We start from the raw sequence: 22,334 nt of genomic DNA, 5'->3' as shown, positions 1-22,334 counted from the left end.
CCACGGAGGGGGAAGGGGGCAGAGGGGACATAGGAAACACTCAAGTTTTTATTTGATTTAGATATACAGCATGGTAACAGGCCCTTTCGGCCCTTGAGTCCATGCTGCCAAATTACACCCAATTGACCAACACCCCCGGTACATTTTGAAAGGAGGGAGGAAACCGGAGCACCCGGGGAAAACCCACACAGACACGGGGAGAACGTACAAACTCCTCGCGGACAGCACGGGATTCGAACCCTGGTCCTGATTGCTGTACAACTAACCGTGCGTCCCCAATGAACTCCTGAGAATTTTCTTTTTTTTTAAATTCTGAGTTGATAGGCTAATGAGCTGAAAGAAAAAGATTTCTTAAAATAGAAATTATAGCACTGAAACTGCGTTAATAGCTTACGTTGATCAATTCCTCTCTCCTGCCCCTTATCATATCCAATTAACATCTTTTGTCTGTTCTCCTCGCGCCCCCCCCCCCCATTACCCCCTTTTCACCAGCCTTTTTAATATAAGCCCCTGCCTACTTATTGCTCGTACCTCAAAAAGGGACTCAGGCCTGAAATGTCAGGAACATAAACCTCATATGGACACAGCAAGTTCTGAGTTCTGCCAGAATTTCTGTGCTTTTACTACATCTCAGCATCTGCAGACTTTGGTGTTTTACACTAATGGCTTGCACAACACATCTCCTTCACTATCTAATTGCCTCATTTCTAATTCCATTCCCTCCTCCCTTACTCATTGTCCCATCTACCCCTTAAAAGCCATCAATGTCATTGTCTCAACTACTTCAGGTGATAGTTTTCCACTTTCTAACCTCTGAGTCAGTCAGATTCTCTTGAATTCATTGGTACGTCTCATGAGTGATGAGCACGTCCAGGTCCATTAACCTGAACTCGCCAACAGATGGAAACATTTAATCTACTTCTATGTCTATAAGGATGGAATTGCATGGTATCCAGCAGGAATCAATGGTGCTGTCACAGGAAGTCATCTGCAGTAAAATATTAATGAAGTGATCATTTGTAAGTGATAATTCTCTTTGTTGGGGTTTTCTTTTGAGTAACGCAACGATTAAGGAATGAAGCTTCAAAGTGAATAAGGACTTTCCTGTTTATTTCATTTAAACAAGTTATTAAAACATGAGACAGAAAGGAGTTTCCTTGGAGAACAGTTAAGGGGTGTGATCATTGCAGGAGGAGATCAAACTGTGTCATAGCAAAACCTGGGAGAGGACTTTATTTGATCCTGTATGTACATTGTGGGAATGTTACCCTGGAGCCCAAAGGTGTAAAATACTGGAATATTTTCCTGGGACATTTCTCAAATCTAGTTACAAAAGTCGTCCCATTTGGCAGATAGCTAGTTCCACTTCAGATTCCTTTTAAAGGTCTCTTGTATCTTCCAAAGTGGAATGCATTTCTATGCTGAATGGGTTAAAGTCCATCCAGTTTCCTTGCACTGTCAGATCATTATGAATATAGATCCTGGTAATGGTACCTAATGTCAAATCTATTTTATGGTAAAACAAGGGAAATGATGCATCCTCATTTATTGACCCTACAGGATCAATCAGAGTGGACGACATGGAATAAGGGAAAAGGAACGGAGCATCAGGTAACACATAAATCAGTGCCAAGAACTGCCTGTCAATGTGGTGAATTTGCCTTGATGACTAAATGGTCCCAGAGATTATGAGAAAGAATTATAATTGAAAATTTGATATGGATGTTCTTAGACAAAAGGTCAATCTCGTCAAATGATTAATATGGTAGAATGATTAATATAATCTAATTTGTCTTTGTTGATCTATTGTCGATGTTCAATCGCGAGATTGCCATAATCCTAAAGATTGGAAGTGTTATTCCCAAAGCAGTTGTCTCTTTGGATGGAAGTTTATCCCGAAGTCACGGAAAAGATGGAAGAAACATTTCAAAATGTCATCTCCATTTCAATATGCAGTTCACCTCGCAACTATGTGACTTTAGACCATTTTGATCACATACTTTACAGGCGAGAGTGGTAGCAGGCTGAAAGGAGCACATTGCATCTTTATTCATATCGTAACCAGCTTCCATTAAATAGAAATCTAATATTGAGATGTTTTTCTCATTGATTTTTGGTTGCTCTTTTTTTTTAAATCATCTACATTTTTAATGTTAACCAAGAAATGCTATGCAGCAGAGTATTTAAAGTATATGGATACCAATTAAAGAAAATAACCTTTGACCTGATATTTGTTTATTCTTGTAAAGGTTTGTTCACTTGCTTTAAAGTGAACTCAGATTATTGGTGATCATACTACACATTGTATCACAACAGTTCATCTATTTAATGCAATTACAGATTATTTATTGTTTTGCGATTCCTTTTCACCTATGACTGAGATGAACACAGTGAAGTCTCACTGTGCCTCTGCTCTGCTCTGTATCCCATTAAAGTATGCACATCCCTGACCATGGGTACGGATGCTGTGTGACCTGCTTAGTTATGTATTGCATTGTTATGTACATTTACATGGGGAAATGTGGAGTGGGTGAGATATCATTAGCCAGTAATGGTAAACTAATGAAGTGAATACTGTTCATTTAATCAAATAAATTATTCCAGAATTGATCAAAATTGTCTCTGCTGTTAGTAATATTATTTGAAATGGTCTTTGCTATCAGTAACATTCCCTGTGTTATTATGGGAAAGCTGAAATATGAAAAGTCCATGGCTCAGAAGAGTTTGCAAGACAATTACAGATGGGAAGGACCAGTTTGGTCTCACCATTGCAATTTGGCTCCTAAATGATTCAAGATTTCTTCCTTTATGACTCAATCTAGGCTCAATTCCTGATTCACTCGCACTCTGCATGGCTCAAATCTCCCAGAACACTTAGATATCAGACAACAGTGGCTTGTTATAAAACTAGTGTCTCATTATCCAGGCAGGAAAACACTGGATGTGCAATGCATAAATCCGCTGGAGAAAAGTTACGCAGCATCCAAAGAAAGTAGCGCTTCGTCAGATATACCAAAACCAGGCAGATGTCTGAATAAAAGGGTGGGAAGGAGGGGGCAGGGGAAGAAACCCAGTCTGTGTTTCTGGAGCTAGCATCGAAGAGTGTGGTGAAAGGACAGGCGTTACTGGAATCTGGCAGATGGTTCAATAAGAGACTTTTTCCCTGTCATGCCTTACATTTTCCTCCATTTCAATGATACACATAAGCCAACCATTTGAAAGGCCAAACCCCTTCCCCCTCCCCCCCCCCATCAAGTTTGCCAGCATCTGCCAAAACTACCACTGGGAATTTCCCAAAAAACAACCAGAACCAGAGATCACAAGAATATTTGTATGAAACAAAGAAATTGTTTCTGGAGGAAACTTTGATGTAATGTTGCTTATCTGGAGATTTGAACTGAAAAGTCTGGGCTGGCACTCCAGCCTCAAGCTGAGAGTGGGTGGCTTTGCCTAATGCTGAATCAATCCCTACTCAATCCCTCAGCTAAAATGTGAGTTCCGACAAATGTGAGAGATGTAAAATATTCCTCAACACATAACGGGGGAGCTTTGCTAATTGTTTTCACCAATATCTAACAGCATAAAACAGGGCCTCCACTTCCTCAGGAGTTTGGTGAGGTTCGATAGGACATCAGAAAGCCTGGCAATTTAAAAAAAATTTAGACATACAGCACGGTAATAGGCCCTTTCGGTCCCCGAGTCTGTGCCACCCAATTACACCCAATTGACCTACGCCCCCTGGTACGTTTCGAATAGTGGGATAAAACCAGGGCCCATGGAGAAAAGCCCACACAACAGACAGCGAGGGATTTGAACCCTGATCCCGATCACCGGTGCTGTAACAGTGTTGCGCTAACCGCCTCGCCAACCGTTCCACCCCTACAGATGTGTGGTGGAAAATGTGCTGACCAATACCCCTGAGCATAAAGCCCTCCAAAATATAATGGGCACAGCCCAGGAGATCACAAGCAAAGCCCTCCCCACCATCAAGAACATCTACAGGGAGAGCAGCAGCAATCATCAAGGATCCACACCACCCAACACATGCTCTCTGTTCTCGCTGCTACCATCAGGTGCCACAAGACGCATACCCCCAGGTTCAGGAACAGCTGCTCTCCCTCCACTATCAGACTCCTCAACCACAAACTCAATCAGGGACTCATTTAAGGGCTCTTGTCCACTTTATTGATTCTTTATTCTCTGGTATTGCAGTTTGTTTACCTGTTTACAGCTCTTTATTTGTTACATTTGTAGAACTTTTTTGGAGACTGACAGGAATTGGGTAGCACAGCCGAAATGACCTGTTAACAGTGCTGTATGGGCATCTCAATGTCTAAAGAAAAATTTCAGGGCTGTATGTGATATTGTGCATGTATGTACTGTGACAATAAATCCGAAATGTGAAAGTGAGTTGGTCTTTAGCAGGAGCTGTGGCCGAAAACATGAGAGCCACAGATGCTGCCTGACCTGCTGAGTTTCTCCAGCATGTTTGTGTCTTGATTGGCCCCTTGTATCACTGCAGAGGAACTTCATTGCATGCAATGTTTTGGGGGCGGCAAAGGAAAAAGTGAGGTCTCAATTCTGAAATATACGAGTGGGAGTCCTGCAATTAGAGGGCGAGTAAATCCACCTTTCAGGTGTTGTCACTTACGTCTCTGGATCTCCTGCTGTTTCCTGATGTACCAGGTGTACAGGGCAGCGCGCTTCTGGTTCTTCATCGGCGTGCCCTTGTTCAGATGCTGCGAGAGGTGCGACTGATTCAGGCCTGTAACGTCCACCACCTCTCGTTGGGGAATATTATGCTGTTGCATGTAACCTTTGATCATCTTCGCCGCTCGCCACGGGTCTTCCCTGCGGAGGATCCAACCAACAATCACATCTCCAACTCACCAGCTCTCCGGCAGCAGGAGAAATTTTGAGCACTGGGGGGGGGGGGGACACACCACGCTCTGGCTTGTAAATGCCCCCGATGCAAAACGCCCTTCCACTAATAACGGGGGAGGGGGGGGGGCTTCTGCCTTAGTGGCCAAGCAATTGGTCTACCTTTGAGAGAAACAAACTTCTTTAAACTGTGCCTAATGCTTGAATCGACCGATTACTGATATTGCACGTTAGACTAAGATTATGGGACTGTACAGAGGGGAAATAGCTGATGGATTTTTCATGTTAAAAATGTGCTGTCCCACATTTTCGCCCCATTAGTCCGTGGTGCTGAAGGAGGCGGGATAAACTCCGTTACTACTCCTGAAGCAAATGTCCTGAACGCTGAGAAGGAATCCAGACCAGTTATTTTCCACCGGTTGTTCTGCCCTATTGTAGGCGGCCGCGGCTTAAGCGTCTACACACGGCAAGATTGGACCCAGTGCGGTGTTAGTGTGTCCAGGTAGACCGTTTATTTTGTAGATGTCCCCTTGCAAGGGGAATAATGGTTAATGTTAGCCCCCCCCCCCCCACCTCTGCCCCTCGCCTGGTGTTAAAATGGGGAGCAGCTTCCTCGCTTTCTTTCGACCTTCTCCCCCATTGTTGGGGGGGGGGGGGAGAGGAAAATAAACGAGTATGTTCTGTATGTGATCTGCAGATCAGCTGAAAGTTTATTGGGGCTTCTGCGCGTTTTCACACGGGAAAGGCGCGCGTCTTTTCCCCGCGGTCCTGAGATTTATTGGGGACACATTGTCATTTTAAATTTCCTTTTCGTTAAACTGCGGAGAACAACATTTAAAAAGAAAAGCGATGGGCTAAAGTGGGGTGAAAATCGTCTTGCTCGTTAATCGAGTACACAGTGCTTTGGAACTCAAAGCGCTTAAAAGAACCCCAAAAGTAATAGCTGTACGCCAAAAAGAATTGGGTTCGGGTCGAAGTGCGGTTGTCAGGCCCGTCCGTTTAGATAGGGCATGTAAATTAACAGCGAGGAATTAAAAGCGGTTGTTGGGAACCCGATTGAGCGGACGGCGCCTTCCTGGTCACCACTCGAGAACTCGGAATCGGCCCTGACAACCATGTGGTTTTTTAATCCGGGTTTACACCGGGGAGGGGAAATTTTTTAAAAATATATGTTTAAAGCTGATAGATCCTGACCACTTTCCGATCATATTTTGTCCGCTCTCATGGACTGCAAACCCAAACAAGATAATACGCGCGTCTGTGTTCCCCTCTCTTTACAACGCGCCTTGCCAATGAGTAACCAGGTTAATCAACGTGTCTTCCACTTTTCGCTACATTCGGGGTTGATGATTTATACTAAATTAATAGCGCTGGGCAGAAACGTCAGCCGCACGTGTCCCACAATCTTGGGCCATATTTATATTTACAAACTGCTACCAGACGATGAAAAGCCTCTCGCCCAAAATCGAAACCCGAACTCGACGTGACTAACGCGCATTTTATCCCTGACAGCGCGTGAAAACGGAGGGCATTTTAAAAATAAACCAAAATCACAAGTACAACGTCCGAAATTCTGGCGACAAATCGTGGATTTTTGTTTTCACTCTCTCGAGTTCGGTTAACAGATCGGGTTTTAACGAAAGCCGGTTGACAGACCCACCCTGAACTCGCCTACAGTAACCTCTCTCACCGCTTAAGCCGAGGTTCCCTCTCCCCGTGGAAGGAAAGTATTTTTTAAAAAACATCTATAGTGTTAATTAATCCAAATCAAGCGAATTGGCGCTCGAGTTTTAAGTTAGAGCAGACACCACTGTTAGAAGGTGATAAGGTAATGGTCTCAACAGCGATTCTAATAACCGGGGATCCAGTTCCACTGCTCCGCTTTTAGACCTAGTTTTCTACAAGAATTCGTTTCTCTCATTTGCTACATCTTACCGGCACCATAAACCTTTTCACACCAGTGGAGTAAATCGCAGCCCCTTCAATAATTATTTTATGGCCAAGGAATTGGTTTATTAATTGTGCTCTAAAAGGCTGAGGGGGGGTTGACACGAGAGAGAACCGGCACATTTAAAATAGGGTTGCAGAATGATCTCCAGGACCAGTGTTAGGCCGCGTGAAAGTAGCGAGTTTGCAGCTTGAAACTGTCGGGATTAACGTGCAAAACGACACCAAACTCGTTCCTGAACCTGTCCTTCGATATTTACAATTAAACGGTTGTTGAAAACTTCGCAAGGTTTCTCGTTAATATTCACCCAACTCCTTCCTTTATACTGATATCCCCCCCCAAAAAAAAAAAATCCCCAAACGGTTTGGATCATTAGGAAGACGCTGGAGAAACCAGCGTCCTGGGTGTCTGGTTTTGGTTGAAATGAAAGCATCAGGCAGTGAGTTTGTATGAAGTCGGGCTCTTTAAAGAGTGAAGCGGCTCTGCCTGGGTTACCTCAGCATTCGATCCACCTCGGCTCTCTGCTCCGCCGCCTCCTCCGTGTTGAGAGACTCCAGTTCCTTCAGGATCGGCGGTGTGTCGTAATCCTCGCCGTCTTCCGAGCCCTCGTCGCCAGATAACTTGCCCTTGGCGTGGCCGTTGGTCAGCGGGTGGAACACCGCCTTGGTCTCGGCGTTCATTTTCAAGGGAGACCCCGGCAAGTTCTCCAGCTTCACCTCGAAACTTGGCGACGGTTCCAAATCCTCCAAGGCTCGAATCAACGCATCTTTGGATACCCCGGAGCTGAGCAGGGCGTTCAAAAGCTCCTGCTGGAGGGATGTCAATTTCGACACCATCTTTTCAATAAATCAGGCTTTGGGAAAGAAAATATATACGTACAGAGACCAGCCGGATCCTTTGTGACCCCTTGTTCCGCGTACATCAAAAAAAGTCTTTTTGAGCAAGAGCAGCAAACAATCCAGAGAAGCCGCTTCCTAAAGGCGCTTTTTACACTAAACTGCCATGATCATTCTTTGGGAAGGGAATATAAGAATATGCAAATCGACGGGAAGTCTTTGGGGGGGGGGGGGTCTTAGCCAATATGCAAATAGAGCGAGTGCGTTGGAGGAGCTGGGACAATGTCAGGCCGGCTCGTCGTGTTTACATTGGAGACTGGCTCATTTTATTGGCCGCTATTTATCGATTAGTACCTACAAAACTCTGAACTTTGGACCGGCGGAGGACAAAGTCCAGAGTCCGCCAGCCGAACGGATCCACTGCGAGCCTTTTGCGCGTTTTAAAAACAAAATTAAAGAGGGTCTGTTCTGCAGTGTCCAGTTTTACTCCATCAATATTGAAAGAGGAGTGATGGGTGGGTGGGTGGGGTGGGGGAATATTACACGCTGAGCTGTACAGAGAGGAATCAGGTCTTCTACTAAAGCAGGTCAGCAAGAGAGGGGGAAATCAAGCATTAATTTTAAAGGAAATTAACTGTTGTTTGTCAAGCTGGGCAGAATGTCTCAATTACAGGGGGGGGGGGGGCTATGAACCAAATAGATTGAGCTCCTGTTATTAGTGTTGAAAATAAGAGGATTGGGGCTGGGAATGAAGGAGGAATTAATTATTCAGAAGATATTAGTAATATTCGGGAATGGCGGGTTTCGTTTGTTATTTTGAACGGTCTTGGTTAATAAATAGAAATTGTAATTCCTCGTGTCAGAATTAAATAACCATTAGAAACTTTAAAAAGTCAGACCTGGCTAATGAATCGTATTTGTGATTCCTCCTTTCGGAATATTGATCCGTGAAGCCCATCTCGGGGACGTTTCACAAATTCTGTGCCAAATACATGGAGCTGAATTGAAGATCCGATGGGAGACAAAGAAAAGGGGGGGGGGGGGGGCGTCCAATTTTCTCTACTGCACCGTCTCAGAATGCGAGAGAGACTGGGACCGGCCGGAGCAATGGGTTCCGTTCAAAGCGAAGGAAATAATCCGTGAACTCGCACACTTTCTGGGTGAAATCGCTATTTGAAGTCCACTTGATGATTGGCAAATCCTACCTACAAAGACGAACCCAGTTGCTAAGACATCTATTTTATCTTGAATTTTTAACCTAGAAAACTAAATTAAATTACGAATAGGGCAATCAAAGGTTTAAATCATAGTTTTGGAGTAAAATGCATTTGACCTGAACTTCGATCTGTCCTTTGTTCCTGTTGTTTGGAGTCATAATTCGAACGGATTCCTGACACCCCCTCGGGAGGAATCTCAGAGCCCGGTGGGCCGCAGCAGGTTCGACTGAGACTTGACTGCGGTTTTATTGCCGCTGTTGGCTCTCTCTCTCTCTCTCTTCAGATCGTCGGCTGGGAACTCGTTTGGAGAGGAAAGGCTCCCTTGGAGAGGAAAGGCTCCCTTAGAAGACCACATTGTGTCTGCCTTTTTTGCATTAATGTTCCAGAGAGAACAACTCCTGACCAAAGAGAGGGGGACCAAACAAAAAAATTCCTTACAAGATAGGTGCCCCTGGCATTTTTCACCAACAAGAGATTTAATTCCTCGGTATTAAAGGCGCGCAACTTTAATCCCAGTGTATGTATCACCGGGTTCTTTAAAAGTGAAGGGTTACATTTCAGTTCAGTGCCGGAGACTCGCTCACCTGAAAACGTACATAGATAGATAGGCCGTTGTGGGCTTTTTTATTTATCAATGATTCTGCGCCTATAAATTATTAGTAAATCATGATCCAGCGAGTTAAAATACATCCTTATCTGAGGTTATAAAAACAAAACAGTCGATGCTTTACACATGGATGAATTTTTGAACACCTATTGGGACACAGACCGTGCAAGGAAACCGATACGGGGATTCTCTCGGTCTCTCCAAACCGAACGTGCAGCCCTGAATAGAACAGTGCAGTTATTAAGGAGTCCTGTTTGTTCGCAGTTAATGTCTCTCTCTCTCCCTCTGTTAACTCCTCTCTTTTCCCTGCTAATAATTTCAGTGCAAAACACAAGGTTCAATGAAAATGAGCGCTGAAATCCAGCTTTGATTCGGCATGATTGCTGTCAAATTCTTGCAAGATTGAGCCATCGCCGTTCCTTTGGATTTTAGAACACACCATATTTTGTTCATTTAATTTTGGGGGATCTGGAATTTAACATTTGCATTACAGGGACTGAGTTGATTGGAGGCCCGGCGGCATTTAAAATAGAGCATTCATATAAAATGCTGGTCATCCAATGGTTTAGGAGTTTCTATTCAAGAAAATCCCCTGATCTACAAAAAGGAATAAAACAAGCAACGAAATCAGCAGGGGGTCAGCCCCCTCTTGGCAGATCAATCAATATTTTTGTGTGCACCGTCCAATTCTGCGCGGGAGGGACTCAGCCTTTGATGGTCCCTCGGTGGAACTGTTGTGCAAAGAATTGGGGATCGTCCTGCCCAGACGAAAAAGAGGAACGATCTTGTCAACAAAGCCACAAGCCTTTCCCAAAGGGGGGGGGGGTCGTTTGATTGGAGGTCAAGCGGGTTAAAATTGAAATGCATGGTCGATGTCGAGTTGAGAAATCCTATTTATCTCCACGTGTTCAACCCACCAAGTTTAAATCCCACCAAACGTGCTAAGAACGTGCCTGTGTCCTCAAGAGCACAGGGGTAGAGAGTGCCTCCATACATTGAGGTTGAACCCGGAAGTGTGTTCTTGTTTCGGGTCCAATTTTCCCGCGCCTCAATACAAGGGCCAAATAAATTCAAGAGTCGGTCAATGGCGTTCCCTGGCCCTTTAGAAGTGGTGCAAGTCGTGGGTTCACCTTGCCGGATTAATAGTTCAACTGCAAGTCCTTAAAATAATCCTCAATCTTGGGCTCAAACCAGGCAACTTTCTAGGAAAGGATGGCCTCTATAAATAGTTCAGGTTTATTTTTCATTTTCTTTGGTTTTCCCCAGTTAGAAGCAGAATAAATCGCGACTTGCCAAAACCTTCTGGACTCTTTCCACCGATCAATTTTGCAGGGAGTTTGCCAAGAGGACAGGCGGTTTAAAGTGACCTGCCGGTCAACCACTTTTCCACAGAACTAGCTTATTTGATAATTCGGCCGAAGAAAGTGGAGAATTTGACTTTTAACGAAGTTTTGAACCTCCCCCCTCCCCTGCCCGCTCTTGCAGCCTATGTAATCAATCTCCAGAGAGGGGAGAGCTTGAATAGAATCCATTGTCACGGCAGAAGTTATCACCCTCGACAATCTTGTAACTTTCCAAGATAGCCCCACAATGTGTGCAGAAGAACCTGGGCAATTCCTGCCGTTCACCTCAACGATACCAATTGCCCTTCCAAATCCAAAATATCTGCATTTTCGTATCCGGGTGCACCGTGACGGAAGTTTATCAACTTTTTCCAAAGCCCAGATCCAGAGCAAGTTCCACGTTTTCTTTTTAAAAAACCCAATTCCCATAGAATTCGTCGGTCCATCTTAATTCATCAGGTGGTGCTTGGGCAAAGGACGAGTCACATTCGTTTATGAAGAGGTAGAATGGCTTAAAACACTTTTATGTCGGTGTCATAATGAAATAGTTGTTAAATGCAGGAGGAGTTCTTTGATTAGTTTTGTCAATAGACGTGGAATTTCAGTGTTGAGACATTTTAGCGACTGATCAAACGCGTCGCTCCCGCTAAAGGATTTTCCCTGCCCTGCTAACATTTCAGGGATGAAGACGAGCCCCCATCAAACCAGGGGGTGGGGGGGGAGCAGGAACCGAAATAATTCGTACAGCTGTGGTAGAAAAATTAGAGTTGAACAGCGGACCATTACAACAAGTCCTATAGATTATTGAAAAGGACCGCTTCATTTAAAAACTTTCCTAGTTGGACGTGGCATTTATAATACCACTAGGTTTAAAACTGGAGTAAAATTTGCAATGTGTTGCTCGAAAGAAACGGTTCCAAATGTCCTGAAGCATCGACAGGTTATATTAAACCTGACTCCACCACTGTTATCTGCGGCAGTTCATGAAGCTCATCGTCGCCACTTACACAAAGAGAGGGAAATTAGATGGAGAATTTCCAATGGTTAAGTGCCCACGACTGATCAGGAACATTGTTACAGTTTTTCCTCAAACGAGATATTTTTCGCTGATTTCATATGGGTTTTCAGATTTCTACTGAAAATAACCAAAATACTGCTTTTTAAATGTCCTTTTTTTTAAAAAAAAACTGAGTATTGTAGCACATATGAAAAGGCTTAATCGTAAAACCCTAAATGAAATCAAGAGGGCAATTGTATTGAGAATCTAAATATCCCGAGTCTCTGATAGAATGAGCATCGGGTTGTTGTCAATAACCCTGTTAAAATGGGGAGTGACTTTGCTTGTTTCGGCGCAATACCCAAGTTAATGCTCTCAGGCCAGAAGGAGGGCGGCTGCAGACGTGTCGGGAGCGATTCCGAATGGAGCTGTGCTTCTGTTCACGGGCTTATCGCTCCCCGTATCCAAAAGGCATCGTCCCACTCTACTCCCCCAGCTGCGAATGGTGTTACTCGGCGCTACGTTCTCCTGCGATGGAATGGGGTCCACATCCTTTCTCCACCTTCCCTCGCAGGGCCCGCTAATACCCTCTCCCCTGCAACTATAGAGGAGGCACGCTGGTCCTTTCACTCTCTCCCTGACTCCCTTTTCCTTTTGGTGCTGGCCTATTGACATTGTTAACCAAGTGGATGGTGACTCAGACCTTCCAAAAAAAAGGTAGAAAGTGTAGCGCCGAGATACACTGCAGGCTCCACATTGGGTTTCAATAATTGGGCACACCGTTTTCTGGCGTGCAAGTGGCAGGTAATATTTTTTAAACGCCTAACCCAGATCTACTTCAGTCACTTGGTTCGCCTAAAGCTAATACACGTCCCAGATGGGGAGAATGGAATCACGGAGCCTTTGGCTTCTATGTCTTGGTGATCCAAGTACTTCTCATGCTGTGAGTATCTGCCTCTCACAACATTGGAGATGGGTGGAGAGGTGATAAAGTAAGTTTATAGGTCAATCCATGGCCGAATTTGAGCCTAAAGATACTTTCCAGTATTGCTTAGCTGAGATCTAATGTAGGCCAACAAACATCAGGTGAATAATATGAGGAAGTGGGACAATAAAATTGAAGACAAAGATTCTTTGGTCAGCAAAGAAATTGTAAGCAAAAATTTTCCACTTCTCCAGACAAAAAAATATGAATAATTTCAATACCAGATGCAGTTTTATAATCATGTAATTATGGTTCAATTCTTTGAGGATATTGGAAATGGTCAATGACACAAATCATTACCTCCACCCCTCTCACAGAGACCGTTCTGCTTCCAAGTCCTGGCAAAAATGCTAATGCTGACCTTTCTGCATCAAGCAATAAACACAGAAATTGCTTCATACATTCAACTGGATACAGCTGGATCACAGAAAGTGTCTAAAATAAACTGAAAGTTAATAACCGAGTGGCTTAAATCAGGGTTGCATTCATCAAGGAAAGCTGGTTATTCAGTGAACTAAGATTGATGCCTCTTTGTGTAGTTCTTTTGTTCCATGTGAGATGTGTTCGAAGGCAATCCAACAGCAATGTGTGGTGTACTCAACTCTGCAGGTTAACCTTTCCACAACGTTCATCCAAATTGGAATGTTCACCTTATGACGATCAGCAGGTAGAACAAGTGATGTGTTCATCCAAAACAGGTCCAATGGAGATAGTTTGGGAGCTCTGGTGAAACTTGAAGACTGATCATTTCATTATCTCTTGACTAACAATGGAAATTTAAAGACAATTAGTTTTGATCTTCCCAGTTAGAAAGCCCCCATATACGAGCCACAATTCTGAATGATGTGGACCAAGTCGGGTGGGGTGTGAGAAAAAGTTAAGTAGATTAGGTCTGCTCTCAGAAAGGGAAGACTCAAGGGAGATGCATAAAATTGTGTGGACAGCCTGAATAGGAAGGCCATATATTCTTCAGCAAGAAAGTGTGGATTGAAGTAAAAACACAATGCTGGAGAAACTCAGCAGATCAAACTGTGTACTTTATATGGCAAAGATACATAACCATTGTTTTAGACTTGAGCCCTTCGTCAAGGTATGAACAAAATGTTTTCAAAAAAAGTCGTTAGATGATGAAACAATGAGGAAAAATGTTTCCTCACACAGTAGGGTCCAGAACTCACTTTCTGGAAGGGTAGAACAAACCCTGATCAAAATTTTAAGGGGTTTGGGTATGTTCTTAAAGAGTTATGTCTTGCAGGGCCACAGACATGGAAGGTGGAATCAGACTGTGTGGCTGTTGTCTGAAGGGAAGGCTGCCAAGTACACAATCCAAGTTACAGAATCCACTCTGAGTGATGGATTCACACTTGATGGGGCAGGACTACAGTCTGGGGTTCAGCCACAGTTGCACACCCCATGGCAGTTTTCCCACCTGCAGCCATCAGGTTCTTGAACGAATCCCTCCCCCTCCCCAATGCTGCCCTTACTTTGTCTCACTGGTCTTTCTTTTCCCTGTCATCCCCTTCTGTGTAAATTGTGTTCTTTGAATGGCTGTATGAATGCCAGAGATAACCTGTTGGCCGGCTCGTGAAGTAGTCCTCACAGTGTATTCTGTGACAAATAAACAAAATGCAAACACTAAGGTCTTATTTAACGTGAAAGAGGAACAATGAATAACGAATTGGAGGAGAATGTATTAAATTAATAGGGTGATTGAGGCAGAGAAATTTGTGCAAACCTATTTACTCTATATAGTAACAAATAAAGTATATTTTTGGATTTCTAGGCTGATGTGTTGGGCTGAAAGGCCTCCTTTTGCTCATTACTTTCCCATCGTGCACATAATCTGACCCAATAATGACTCTGCGTCAGATCACTGCCCACAAACTCGGGTCACCGCTGTCAAATTCCTGGAAGAGGCGATGGTCGGGAGACGCCGCTGGGAGATAGAATCAAGGTGGAAACGTGTCGAGCCAGCCTCCCTTACAGTACTGGGGTGGGGGTGGTGGGGGGTTGGTGGGGGTGGTGGGGGGTTGGGGGGGGGGGGTTGGTGGAGGTAACCCTGCGGCAGCCACGGGAGCGACCGAAAGAATTCTTCAACAGCCTCACATCACACCCAAGGTCAGATCCGGATAAACACGCGGATTTAATCCTTTCACCCAATGGCACCTCAAAAAAAAAAGTAATTATTCATCAAACAATGGGAACCTCCAAATAATTAGGTTATGTATCCATCATTTTAAACTGATTGATTTTGCTGCTTATAAATTGGTTATCAGATCAAGTGCTGATGTGAAGGAGTGGTGTAATGTAATTAGAGGAAGGGACGCTGACAGGCGGAACCACATCATCGGCCCCTGGTTTACTTTTAACTACAAGAACGGGAGGGAGGAGAGAGGCGGGAGGGGGAGGAGGGGAGAGGGGAGAGGGGGGAGGGGAGAGGGGGAGGGAGAGGAGGGGGAGGGGGAGGGAGAGGGGGGTGGTGAAAAAGGAGAGATTGAGCAAAAACTGGGGCAAACCCAAACAACTCGCGGTCCGATGAAACCAATCACCACTCCCAAAGTGATCGAAGGTCCTTGAAAGGATATTGTGAAAAGTTTAGAATAAGATTTTACCCGCACTGACAATCAGAAACAAACACACAAAATGCCTGAGACATCGCGCAGTTTAGGCAGTGGAAAGAGTTCTGGTGAAGGGGACGACCCCCTGCCTAGGAGGGGACGCCCTGCCTAGGAGGGGACCCCCTGCCTAGGAGGGGACCCCCTGCCTAGGAGGGGACCCCCTGCCTAGGAGGGGACCCCCTGCCCGCAGATGCTGCCTTGAGTTGCTGAGTGTTTCCAGCATTTTTTTTTTAAATATTTTGTGTGAGCAAAAAGATGCTGCAAGATCAAGTCTTATGAGGCAAGGTTATCAGAGCTGGGACTTTTCTCTTTGGACGGAGAAGGATGAGAGGAGACAATAGAGGTCTACAAGATTATGAGAGGCATAAGCCCCTTTCACTCTTGCATCCCAGTAAATTGGCCATTTAGTGTCCTGGGATTGGAATGGGGGTTTGGTCTTGTGCATGAGACCACTCCTAACGGGACACTGAATGCTTTCACACTTGCAAGGGTTTATCTCCAGCATGAGATGACGTCTTCTGACACTGGCATTGAACAGGTTTTGCTTTCACACTTGCCATTTTAAAGGCTGATTGACATTCAATTCCTGGGATCACTGAAAGGGAGTTTAGAAATGTACAAAGATGAAAGAAAACAGAGGGTAATGGGATAGGGAGGGTCTAGTATATTTTTAAGGGATATATTGGTCAGCACAACATTGAAGGGCCTGTACTATGGAATCATCCCTTCTATGGGTTTATGGGTAGAAAGAGTCAATGTTTTGCATCAGGGCCCTTTATGAAGACTTGGTTCCGTTCAAAATATTGACTGACCCCTTGAGTCAATCCCACTTCTCCTGGTTCACTCAAGATTCCAGAACTCCAGGCTTTTTATTTAAAAAAATTATTCTCTCAAGAACAGCTAGAAACTAAACTGAAAACACAACGCTGGAGAAACTCAGCTGGTCAAACAGTGGACTTTACAGAGCAGAGACAAAGATACACAACCAACGTTTCTGGCCCTACATTAGGGTGTGGTTAAGGTCATACCTTGATGAAAGGTACGAGCCCATGCCACCCAAATATTCTATGGTTTGAAGGGTGGGAGGAAACAGGAGCACTCAGGAAAATATACACAGATTATGGCGAGAACGTACAAACTCCTTACTGACAGTGCAGGATTCAAACCAGGGTCACTGGCACTGTAATAACATTGTGCTAACGAGACCATCCTTTTTCAAGTAGAAAAAGGACTAGATGCAGAATAAGGTTTTGTCTGATACACCTTGGTTCTGTGGAAGCATTAGCCTTCAGCCAATGCCCGCAATGGGCTGTCAATTTAAACTTTCAAAGGAGAGATATCACACATTGTGGCTGTTCCCTTTCCTTGCCAATGACAAACCTGGTCAATGCTGGCTGGTTAGTGATGATCTGCTGTAGAAAACCACATCAATTTGGAATGGAAACTTAATGAGATAGCACCCTTCCCTTGATCACCACGTTCTGCCCTCAACTTATTTCCTGACATTTTGGTCAGAAACCAATTGCTTTTCATCCCTTTAATGCATTTGGATTCTGCCCCAGAACCAGGTCAAAGGGAAAGGAGCTGACTGACTCATTGAACCTCCATTTCTCTCTGATAATGGATGGGAGATCATACAATCACCTGTGCTGAGAAATACAATAACTGTTGTGTAGATTGAACTAACAATAAATAGTTTCACCCTAATCATGAATGAAATGCAATGTTCTCCATGGTTGAGAACGTCCATTTCATTAGACACGCTAATATTTCCACCAGGATCCAAACAATGTTTAACAAATGTCAAGCTCGGTATCAAACAATGTCACGAGGGAAGCATAGGGTCACAGAACCACCAGTCCATGCCAATCAACATGGCATTTTCAGCTAATCCCATTTGACTGTATTTGGTCCATATCCCTCCAAACCCCTCTCACCCTTAAATCTGTTCAAATATCTTTTGATTTTACTGCCTCTGCACTTTCCTCCTCAGCCTCTGAAAGAAGGATGCTGGATTCCAGGAGTTGGAAGACATGTTGAGGGAGACCTCTGGCACTCAGTGATGGATTAACCATCACTGGATTTTTTTTTAAGCCTAGGGGCCCAGCAGGAGCAGGAATCACGGGCTCTAGAATTCTTTCAAGCCCAAAAATTCAATCAACACCCCCACGCCCCCCCACCCCGTGTTGATCGACTCCCTTTCAACCCCTGGCATTTTTTGACTCCCTGAATAGTCCCATTGACCCCCAGCGATCGATATTGACCACTTTGGAGACCCCTAATACAAATTATTTAACGTAACTTAACATCACTTTATTCAATGAAAGGTGGGGCAGGCAGGCAGGGTTGGGGGGGGGCCTAGGGGCCCGGGTGGTAGTTAATCCACCATTGCTGGCACTTCTACCATTGATAGAGCAGTTAAGAATGTCCATGACAAGCTTGTAATAGCTCTCTTAACCAGACATAGGGTGGCAACAATGATTAAGCAAGAGCTCAGATATCACCATTGAGCCAGGGGGGAAGAGTAAGGAATTTTAAGGAATTATGAGGAATATTAATAATGAAACTACTGTGGAAACCCCTAACTGGTTCATCAATGTCTTTCATTAGGAAGAAAGCTGCTAATCTTTGCCTGGTCTAGCCGAAATGTCACTCCAGACCCAAGAATGTGATTGACTCTTAATTGTGTCTGGAAAGTTCTAACAAGATGCTCTGTGAGTGACAATTTAGGATGGACAGTAAATTCAGTGACTAACAACATCTATCTATTGGCCAATACCTTAGCTACCATCATAATCTACCGAGATCAGCAGGGAAGAAGTTCAAGTGCAATTCTTCCTCAGGAGTTTGCGGAGGAGCTAGTGGAGTTGTTCAAGTGAACCGGTACGGACTTGAAGGGCCGACATGGCCTGTTTCCGTGCTGTAAATGGTTATATGCTTATATGGTTATATACCACTGAGTGGGTTTTGCAAGTTGGCATTGACATCTTATAGATGAACCCTTTGACCAAGATCCCATTTGGCTCTCACTAGAAGATCCAGTTCCTTTAAATGCCAAGAACATCCGCTGATGTCCTGACCAAAAAAAAAATTAGAACCATGATTACAGATTACACTATACAACACTTTTCTAACCTCCCCCCCCCCCCCCCCCGACCAAGGTTTACTACCTGGAGAAAAAGGGCTTTATGATAAACAACTTTAAGATGAACACAAGGATCATTTCAGATTTGCTGAGTCATGTAGCAAGTTGGAGAAATGTTAAATGAACTTTTATTGAATTTAGCATGTTTAATGTCGCTGACACATCGCACGAGTTCCACGGTCCTAAAAATGTTTTGCCGCTGATCTTTCTTTGTATTCAGCATCTGACGCCTTTCGTGTCAGTGTCCAACAATAGTTGGTTCCATTGATGGATTCTAGTTGCCGTGATACCGTTTTACCACGGTCGTAATGTCCTGGTGAAACCTTGCACCGTGTTCGTCACCGACTGCACGAAGATCAGCAGGGAACAAGTCCAAGTGTGAATGCCGAAAATGACATCTTGCACTTCCTGGTTTTGAATGCTTGAAGTAGACTTAAAATACGACAGGAAATCACAAAAATTGTAAAGAATCACCTTAAAATTTTCCTATCAGTCGCCCAAAATGCATAAAGTACGCCAAAAGTGTTCAGGAAGCAAAATCGTCATTGCCCAGTGTTATCTGCTTGTAAATGCATGGCTGCAGGTAACTGAGGTGCAAGATTTCTTACATTATAGAAGTAACTAAACTTAAAAGTAGTCCATGGTTACATGCTCTGTGGTATACCCAGTTGTCATGCAAGGAATAGTACAGGCATTTTGCTTTTATTGGTCATCCACAGGATTTTTTTTTTTTTTAAAGTCAATTCACAAATGAACTATTCAATGAATTGCATTACTTCGAGGTTTGGAATTCCTTCCTTCCACGACCATTCCGGTCGATCATTCTCATCATCACTCTTCCGCCCGGCCTATTTGGCTTTCGACTCACCTGGCCTGAAGGACATTGGCTGGGTCTTCACAGGCAGGATACCTCCAAACAGTTAACTAAAAATTAACCTCACCGTCTCATAGACAGTCTCACTTCTCCAGAGAGGAGACTCGGTAAAGTGAAAATTAACCTCTTCCTGGCATGGGTCAAACTGTCTTGAAGCCAAATGCATTAAACAAGCCTTCAATGTTCTCATACAAAAACACATTATTACCCACTCTGCTTAATCGAAGCCACAAAGACAACCTTTTTTTTTAAATTTTATGACTCCTCCAGCAAGTCACCATTTCCTAGTCTGGGAGGCATCTTTCTTGCAGAGCATGCAAAGGGCCTCCATTTATTAAAGATTAAGAAATATTCCTTGATCTAGTTTTCTGAAAGATTGCACACATTTGATTTCAATGAAACCTGCAGCTACATCATCTTTGTGTCACAAGACTCGCCCCACGAGGTTCAGGAACAGCTGCTCCCCCTGCGTCGTCAGACTCCTCAACAACAAACTCGATCAGGGACTCATTTAAGGACTCTTATTTTTGCACTTTATTGATTTCTTTCCCCTTTCTCTGTATTGCAGTTTGTTTACATGCGTACATGGTGTACAATTTTTTGTGTGTTACCAATAAGTGGTACTTCTGCCTTGCCCGCAGGAAAAAAGAATCTCAGGGTAGTATGGGTTGTCATGTATGTACTCTGACAATAAATCTGAAGTGAGTGAGAGTAGCTGTCCAGTCCAGCACTGAACCACCAGTAATAATTAGCATCTAACCAAAGATATGGCTGCAATGAAAATCATTACAGCCGCTCGCATGATGCAGTGAAGAAAATGTAATAATTTCCTGTCAAGAAAGTTGCGAGGGTAATGTAATTGAAAGCTTTACATTTTTGCAAGTTTGGATTGAATAGATGCAGAGGAAATGTGGGGAAGTGATTGTTTTCACGGCTTTATTTTTCCATGTGTGTTCCATACTATTTTACTAGATAACCAATAAATGGTTAAAGAATTAACCTACATTCAATGATACAAAAAGCTTAAAGTACACATCTTTGATGCCAGACCATAAGACACAGGAGCAGAAATAGGCCATTTAGCCCATCAAGTCTGCCCTGCCATTTTATCAAGAGCTGATCCATTTGCCCACACAGCCTGGCCTTCTCCCCATAATCATGATGCCCTGGCTAATCAAGAACCTATTAATCTCTGCCTTAAATACACTCAATGACTTGGGCTCCACACCACCTGTGGCAACAAATTCCACAGATTTACCACCCTATGGCTGAAGAAATTTCTACACATCTCTGTTCTAAGCAGATGCTCTCCAATCCTGCAGTTGTGCCTTCTTGTCTTAGACTCTCCCACCATGAGAAACAACCTTTCTACATCTAATCTTTGAGGTTATGTGCCCAGTGACAATGTCTGTTAGTTATTTCCTGCTCAACTATTAACCAAGTCATTAATGGCTAAAATATTGGACAGCTCTGATTTATGTCGTGCTATGCGATGTCATAGATTCAGCCCTCGCATAATGCCTCATAATTCCACCCAGTGTAACAGGTGGAATGATGCAATTGGCTTAAGTGCCTCCAGACCAGAGGAAACAAATATCAGCCAAGATAGAGTTCTGATGGCATCGAGTTGGTGGAAACGGAACAGTTCTCCTTTTCAAGAACAGAATTGGTCAGCCATCATGTCCCTCAGCTGAAATAGTTAAGAATCCAAGATTCGATTTATTGTCATGTAATAAAGACAGTGCAATATTATATGACATTTGTGTTTCTCTGCTGTCAGGCAGACAGATTCACCATATTGCCTGAGGCGCCTCTTACAGTCAGAGAAAGAAGCAAAAGAGAGTTTCCTCAGAGTTACAGCCCCTGCAGCCAGTCCAGTCCAAACCATCAGCATCCCAAGCTCTGGATCCGAACCTCTGACATGATCAGGAACCCTTCAGCAACAGTGTCCTACACAGTTGTCTGCATACAGATGGCCAATGTGGACCTGCAGTTTAAGAAATAAATGCATAGATTTGCAGCGTTGACTTCTGAACGAATGCATCATTTGCTGTGCCTCGACTCTAAACCTACTCCAGCGAGAGACCGAGTAGAGTGAAGATTAAGCTGTGCAGTAAAGATGGGGAAATGACTGCTGAGCTGGTATTCCACGCATGGTATCTGTGTCACAGGACAAGCAAGTTCCTCAGGTGAATACTGGAATTAGAAGTAGTTAAAGCCAGTTGTATCACCCCAAGCTTCCGATCAGTGAAGTTACAAATAATCCACGTAAAAGCAAAAACGTGAAATCTAGAAATATTGCAACACAATATTTTTTTAAATATTTCACAGAAATCAGGTAACAAAGTCCAGCCATCAAAAAGATATTGATGAATTTGATAAGGCCAGCAGGAACTGCATTGTTTGATCTGTTATGAGCCAGATCTGGGGAGCACAATTTGCAGAGTGTGAACACAGTCTTGATTGGCGAGCAATGGCATATCAAACTCCTGTACTTAGAGCCTTGAAAACACCATGACAAAGCCAGCACTTATAAATTATGTTCTTATGCAGATGAATTTGATTCTATGATGGTCAACAGTGTGTAAATGCTGCTTCTGGTCCTTTGACAACAATTCTAAAGATCTCAAGTTAAAACACAGAGAAGCTGGAGAAACTCAGCCAGTCTCAGTATCCATAGGAGGTAAAGATTCATGCATTACTGACATTTCAGGCCTGAGCCCTTCCTCAAGGGCCTGACATGTTGATAATATATCTTTACCTCCTATGTGAGACTGGGCTGAGTTTCTCCAGCACCTCTGTGTTTTAATTGCATTCACAACAGATTTTCATGTTTCACTCAAAGATCTCAGGGGCAAGCATTTATCCCAAACTCCTTGAACT

At 43.8% G+C, this 22,334-nt stretch overlaps 1 protein-coding gene across 4 annotated transcripts in view; it reads right to left on the bottom strand.

Moving 5' to 3' along the window:
- Positions 1–7,886, bottom strand: part of hnf1ba (HNF1 homeobox Ba) — an 84,408-nt gene extending 76,522 nt beyond the window's left edge. For 2 of the 4 annotated variants that reach the window (XM_069912054.1, XM_069912057.1), the window contains exons 1-2: positions 7,325–7,884; positions 4,652–4,851 (exon numbers count right to left, since the gene is read on the bottom strand). In XM_069912054.1, coding sequence (XP_069768155.1) covers positions 4,652–4,851; positions 7,325–7,665 — 541 coding nt within the window. In that variant the 5' untranslated portion in view covers positions 7,666–7,884. Of the gene's footprint in view, positions 1–4,651; positions 4,852–7,324 lie in introns of all 4 variants that reach the window. The other 2 variants (XM_069912055.1, XM_069912056.1) reach the window with 2 other exon arrangements.
- Between the last annotated feature and the right edge of the window lie 14,448 nt (positions 7,887–22,334).

Source organism: Narcine bancroftii, chromosome 14, assembly GCF_036971445.1.
Source record: "Narcine bancroftii isolate sNarBan1 chromosome 14, sNarBan1.hap1, whole genome shotgun sequence".
Taxonomy (NCBI): domain Eukaryota; kingdom Metazoa; phylum Chordata; class Chondrichthyes; order Torpediniformes; family Narcinidae; genus Narcine; species Narcine bancroftii.
The sequence above is the reverse complement of the archived record's forward strand: the minus strand, read 5'-3'. Positions and strand labels throughout refer to the sequence as shown.